Source organism: Bidens hawaiensis, unplaced genomic scaffold, assembly GCF_021521415.1.
Source record: "Bidens hawaiensis isolate Kalapana, Puna unplaced genomic scaffold, B.hawaiensis_p1.1 tig00007840_1, whole genome shotgun sequence".
Classification (NCBI taxonomy): domain Eukaryota; kingdom Viridiplantae; phylum Streptophyta; class Magnoliopsida; order Asterales; family Asteraceae; genus Bidens; species Bidens hawaiensis.
This window is the reverse complement of record NW_027491543.1, coordinates 52,113-58,393: the sequence shown is the minus strand read 5'-3', so window position 1 is coordinate 58,393 and position 6,281 is coordinate 52,113. Positions and strand designations below refer to the sequence as shown.

The 6,281-nt window shown below is 33.6% G+C and overlaps 1 protein-coding gene across 1 annotated transcript; it reads left to right on the top strand.

Moving 5' to 3' along the window:
• Positions 1-529: 529 nt before the first annotated feature.
• On the top strand, positions 530-5,359 carry LOC143636222 (protein indeterminate-domain 12-like). Its single transcript, XM_077103873.1, has 3 exons — positions 530-1,118; positions 1,512-1,911; positions 4,466-5,359. Exons 1-3 carry the CDS (start codon positions 893-895, stop codon positions 5,184-5,186), a joined length of 1,347 nt encoding a protein of 448 aa, XP_076959988.1. The 5' UTR covers positions 530-892; the 3' UTR covers positions 5,187-5,359.
• The last annotated feature ends 922 nt before the right edge of the window (positions 5,360-6,281 follow it).

The following is a 6,281-nucleotide window of genomic DNA, read 5'->3' as shown; positions in this document are numbered from 1 at the left end:
ATCTGGATCGTCAATCGATCAATTTTTTACTTGTTCTTCATGAAAATTCTTTTTGAGCGTAACTATGAATTTGAGCATAATTATGAAAAAACAAATCTAGTTTTGAGTGCCATTAAATTTAACTTTGAGCGTAAGTTGTATAGAAGCTTAAGCGTAATTCGCGTACGTAATGAACGGCGATAAGAGATTATTGTACAATTATCCTCCCTGTGTATAATTAATGTAAATTTTATAAAGGTATTTTAACATTCACTACAACAATTTTTTCTTACCCGACGGCCTATCCTGACAATATATCGTGGGTATAGGTTGGTCACCAGAATATATGGTCAATAACTTTTGTATATGTTCAAAAAGAAATAACTTAACTCATGTAGATACACTCATGGCTCTGCAAAATGAGGGTTATAATTGTAAGATATATAGAAAGTTATGAACCCACATGAGTACATTGATGACAATACAATTACACACAAGCCTACCTATAAACATACATATATGTACATGTGTAGTGTACACACGTACAAGCAAATATCTTAGTTTTAGGGTTTTGAAGTATGTACGCTTTAGATTTGCATGCATATATATATAAAGACAGACATAAAGAGAATAAGCAAGAAACATGAGGTAGCTAATAAAAGGAGTATAAGAGCATAGCTAGATAGTGACTCCCTTCACCTAAGAATAATTTCCTCATTATCCTTTGGCTTTTTCCAACAAAAAATTTACAAAATTTAGTCTCTTGTAGCAAGAGAGAGTAAATAGAAAGCTACTTATTTAAAAGAGCAGAAGTTGTTTCTTTACTTTGTTTTATTTTCTCCTGTTTGATTCTTCATCCCTTGGCTTCTTCTTCTTCTTTCCCTTTCTTGAAATCTCAAGAAAACCCTGAAAAATGATGTTTTCATCATCAGTTTACTCCACAAGCAATAAAACCTCAACTTCTTTATCTGATCAAGATGCTGCTACCAGCACTGTGATCACAAGCAAGATTCATCATGATCAATTCACTCCATCAATCACACTTTCTTCAATTTCAAATCATACTCAATATCAACATGATCACCTCTACCCTAGTCCTCAAAAGATCAAGAAAAAGAGAAACCTCCCAGGAAATCCAGGTGTATATTTTGCTAAATCTTGATGATCTACATATATCTATCTATATATAATTTTAATTTGTTAACCATGAGAACCTGTTATCGGAACACTGTGCTAGCTTCATGGGTCAACAAGAAAATTAAAGACTAAATTTGCAAACTTGTTTCAATATTTGCATAAGTTATTAATGATTTCATAATAAATTCTTATTACAAAAGTTGAAGACTTCACCTACCATCCCCTAGTGATTTTAAGTGCTCAATCAACTTTTTGTAAGCAAATAGTTTATAAAATATAAAATCTTTGTCTTCAATAGAAAATTTATAATCAGTTTCCAACCAAAATTTATGATGTTGATTAACTTTTATCTTATCTTTATTAATGAACTTTTTTTTTCTTTGGAAACCAAAAAGATCCAGATGCAGAAGTGATAGCATTATCACCAAAAACACTGATGGCAACCAACAGATTTGTTTGTGAGATTTGCAACAAAGGGTTTCAAAGAGATCAAAACCTTCAACTCCACAGAAGAGGTCATAACCTGCCATGGAAACTGAAGCAAAGAAACAACAAAGATGAGATCAAGAAAAGAGCTTATGTGTGCCCTGAACCTAGTTGTGTGCACCACCACCCTTCTAGGGCTCTTGGGGATCTGACTGGGATCAAGAAACACTTTTGCAGAAAACATGGTGAAAAGAAATGGAAGTGTGACAAGTGTTCTAAGATCTATGCAGTTCAATCTGATTGGAAAGCACATTCTAAAACTTGTGGCACTAGAGAGTATAGATGTGATTGTGGAACCCTATTCTCCAGGTAAATGTTCATATCCTCTCATTAACATTTATTTATTAAACTAAACATGGTTAACTCAGTTAAACATTCATTGTTAAGGTTAACTCACTAGTTATGATTATCATGTAATTTTCATATCTAATTATTAACATCTTATTTAAATATTTTATATCTTTTTGGAAGTTTTCATGAAGTGTATAGCTGCTGAATTTAATATGCGTAGGTATACATGTCTATAAAACTTCCAAAAACAAGTCTTTTGAAGTGTACATAGTCTTTTCTCTGATAAGTTGTTATGGTTGTCACCTGTTTTGTCACCATGCAATATTTAATCTACTTTCTTGTCTTTTTTTTAAAAAGCAATACAGCATACATAGTTGGAAGTGTGAAAACGTTCTATCACGTCACCACCTTCCTATGTATGTTGCCTCTCTCACAGTAAAAAAACGTTCCGTCACGTCACCACCTTCCCCTGTCCTCCGTTGTCACGTAATCCGTTTGAACCCATCCTTGTACACGGATGAAGAGCCTTAAAACGCCCAAAGAAACAACATGGTCCAAAAACCGCCCTAAACGTATAGTGATGTCTTATACTTGTTCTTTTCTCAAACTAACAATTGTGAAGCTACATCTTGCAAAAATTAGCAGTTTTTTAATTATAAATTATGTAGGTTTTTAACTTGTAAATTTCCATAATTTGTTCAAAATCATTCCTATTCTATAAAAACTGTTCATATATATTTCAAAAATCTTGTCTAAAAGATTGACCAATGTCTCTATAAGCTTTTTAAAAATCTTGTCTAAAAGATAGACCAGTGTACTTAAATCGGGAAAATTCTCATAACGTCCATTTTGACCAGGGTGGTCACGGTTTTGTCTATGACCATCATTAATTCCACAAATATCCACTACAATAGCGTCGGTTCCCTCAAACTTATTTAATTATTTTAAACCAATAACTACATGTCACGTGTGTTTTTTTTACCGTCAGACCTCTCAAATATACCATCGGAAGACAGTATATAATGTTTGAAGAGGGTATATACCGTCGGATCTCGTATTTAGTGTAACCATCTCTTTTATAAAATCATTTATAAAACAACTTTAAAAAAATAGTGATTAATTTTTTATTTTAAAAAAAAAAAAAAATCTTTTCCTAAAGATTGACCAATGTATCTAAATTTGGTGGTAATTTGACTCATTTTTTTTATCTTTTGCAACTCAAATTGAATGAGGTGCACGAAGTTGTAAAAAATGGTAGTGATACTAGTCAATTTTGGGTGGCTCATGTGGCTCAAAATGGTGTACGTTTTGCATGGAATATAATTGATGGACAGAAGTGTCAAAAGGGGCATTAAAGACAGATTTGCAGAGTTGATTATTACTCCCACTGTTTATTCTGTTGCTTTTAATGGCATAATATTGATACTGAAAGCTATATATATAGCCAGTCCTACTACTATACTCCGTATGTTTCAATTATTATTCATTGCCTGCAAATTTCATCATTTACTCCTTGTATGCATGCAGATTACATAATCACAAGCCATCTTTAAAACCTATACTTACAAAGAAATACAAATAATATATGTAATATAGTATCAAAATTCTTAAGATCTTTGTAACTCATTTTTTTTACATAATTTGTATGAATTCTCTTTTAAAAAACAGGATACTATACTTGTGAATGTAACCCTAAGAAAGTAACATGTGTTAAGCGGCTTCGACTAGACGTTTATAGGTTATGTACAACATTATATGTTTCTCAATTGCATGGTCATGCTTTGATAAGTTACAAAGTTAAAAATTGGTAGGACATGACAAGTCTGTTTATTTGAGAGTTGAGGTATAACCGTATAAGGTACACATCAACTCTCAAGTAAAATAGCAACTTTTAGCTATTTAACGTGTCATGTTCTAGCATTTTTTTAAGTATTTAATGTGTTCTTGTTAATTGAGGGTCGAGTATATTGTATATCGTTACTGGTAAACTCTAAAAGTCTCATAGTTTAAAAACGAGTATATTAGGTTTATGATAATTGTATTATAAACTTACATAAGTATGTTAACATGAGCAATTACAATATTAATCCTCAACTCATACTTTATTTGTTGCACACCATAAAAAATTATCTAACATAATTTATTTTAGCACGAGAATTTGATGGTTTTTCTCATATTTTAACAAGTATTTTAATTATAACAAATAAAAAAACCCTATAAAATATTTAAAAGGAATAATAAAATAAAATAAATAAAAAAACCAAGCCAATAGTGTGTTACTGTTTCTGCTCATGGAAATGGAATTATTGTCCCTAAATATCATAGAAATGGACAAACATTTACATGATATTTATGGAAATGAGTTGCATTACAATGATGATATTTCCTTCTTTTGCTTTTAAGCTTAAATCCTATTCATTGAACTTTCATAATAACTTATTTCTATTTTATAATTAATATATATCACATCATCAAAATGTAACTTACTTTAGTTTTCATTATATATATAACGTATTACTTAAAATTTTAGTTTTTTACTAACTTGTTTATTTACTACATTTATGGTTTATAGGAAGGATAGCTTCATTACTCACAGAGCCTTCTGTGATGCCTTGGCTGAAGAAACTGCCAGACTCTCAGCTGCAGCTGCAGCAGCTGCAATTTCACTACCTAACAATCACCACCCTTCTATCATCCCCAATCTTACACAAACCCCCTTCAACATTCAACTACCTTCACAAAACCCCCCTTCTTCCCTTTTTCATTTCAATCACAACCTAAACCCTACTTGGGTGGACCCCAACCCAACCCGAATCAAACCCGAAACCATCCACCAATTAATTCCCACCATTTCCTTACCGTATTACCACGAACACGATAAGGAAATGATGATCATTTCCAGGCCGCCGCCGCCGGTATTTCACGGCGGCGGCCATCTTTCCGCCACCGCGCTGCTGCAGAAGGCTGCAACGGTGGGTGCGGTGGCGGATCACGTGGGGTCCACGATGGGCGGGTTGGATATGGGTGAGTTGGCCCACGTGACAACTGCTGTCGTGCCGGCGTACCACCAGCACGTGGGCATGACATCAGGGAATATTGCCACGTGGCAAAAGACTGACCGTTTGACCCGGGATTTTCTTGGGTTGACTGGGGATCAAGAGGTTGACCATCATGGTGGTGGGGTCGAGGCTAACGTGAACGTTAGGGGTATGCTAGCGTACACCGGGGGTATAGAGATCCCAGCCGATGGAGGGTTCGGTACAAGCGCGTCGGATGCATGGGGCAACTGTTAAAGCTCAAAGTACAAGCGTTCGCAACATGGTTTTAGTCGTAAAGGGTAAAATGGTAATTTACCAAAAGCGGAAATGACAAAATTACCCCTGGAGACCAAGAAAGACCTTTACAAGTTATAAGTGCAAACTCTTATTTCAAATTTTCTCATATAATTTTCATGTTCATTATTTTTCTCTTTTGTTGGGAATTTTCTTGAATTTAAACATCATTTTAATTTGTGCTTTATATCGTGAATTGTTTCTCAAACTACTTAAATTATTATATTCAGTTATACAAAACTCTCTCACACAAATATAGGGAATCGGTTGAGAACGCTCTAAATGTGATGATGGCATATTATTGTATTACCGATAAACAGATTCACGTCCTTGTCTGTGTGGTTAAGCTATTGAGTCGTTAAGAGAAGACCCAGATACAAATCCTGAAATGAGATATATTATTGATGTAATTTATGAATAAGAGTAAATGGGTGTGTGAGTCGTCATTCAAAAAAAAATTAACGCATTCAGGTGAAGATTATAGCATGTAAAAACTTTAACCTTAAAAATTTTAATAATATATCACTATTCCAGTCAAAAGTGATTTTTGTATTTGAATTTCTCTATGCATCAAACTGTTAAAAGTGTATGTTTGAAAAAATATAAAGAAATATCAACAAATTAAAAATATTAAGTTTCTTATGGACCCAAAGTAAAAAACAAAAGAAATTTTCACGATATTATGCTATGTAATATTTAGATAGACCATAAAAAAGTAAATACAAAACGGCCTACTTTAGTTAAAAGTTTTTCATGAGTAGCATTGGTAATACCGAAAGTACCCCTGTAGACCAAGAAAAGCCCCTTTTGAGCCACCGAGTTTGCAATTGAGTTCCCAATCGTATCATAATTTCCATCTTTTTCTTTTTTTGTTTTTGTGAATTTTCTTGAATTTAGAGGGGTGGGGGTGGTCCGTGATGGATCATCCATCACTCGTGATATCCCCTAGAACACCGTCGCCGGTACCCCTATCACGTGTGATGGGGTCCAGCGTGATAATCATCGGTTGAGACATGATCTAGTTGAAGTTATAGGTTCTTTAGGTTTGAAATTTTC

Coding starts and splice junctions, on each gene's coding strand:
- LOC143636222 (XM_077103873.1), top strand. CDS start 893: ATGATGTTTTCATCATCAGTTTACTCCACAAGCAATAAAACCTCAACT. Junction 1,119..1,511: donor AAACCTCCCAGGAAATCCAG/GTGTATATTTTG, acceptor GAAACCAAAAAG/ATCCAGATGCAGAAGTGATA. Junction 1,912..4,465: donor TGTGGAACCCTATTCTCCAG/GTAAATGTTCAT, acceptor TATGGTTTATAG/GAAGGATAGCTTCATTACTC.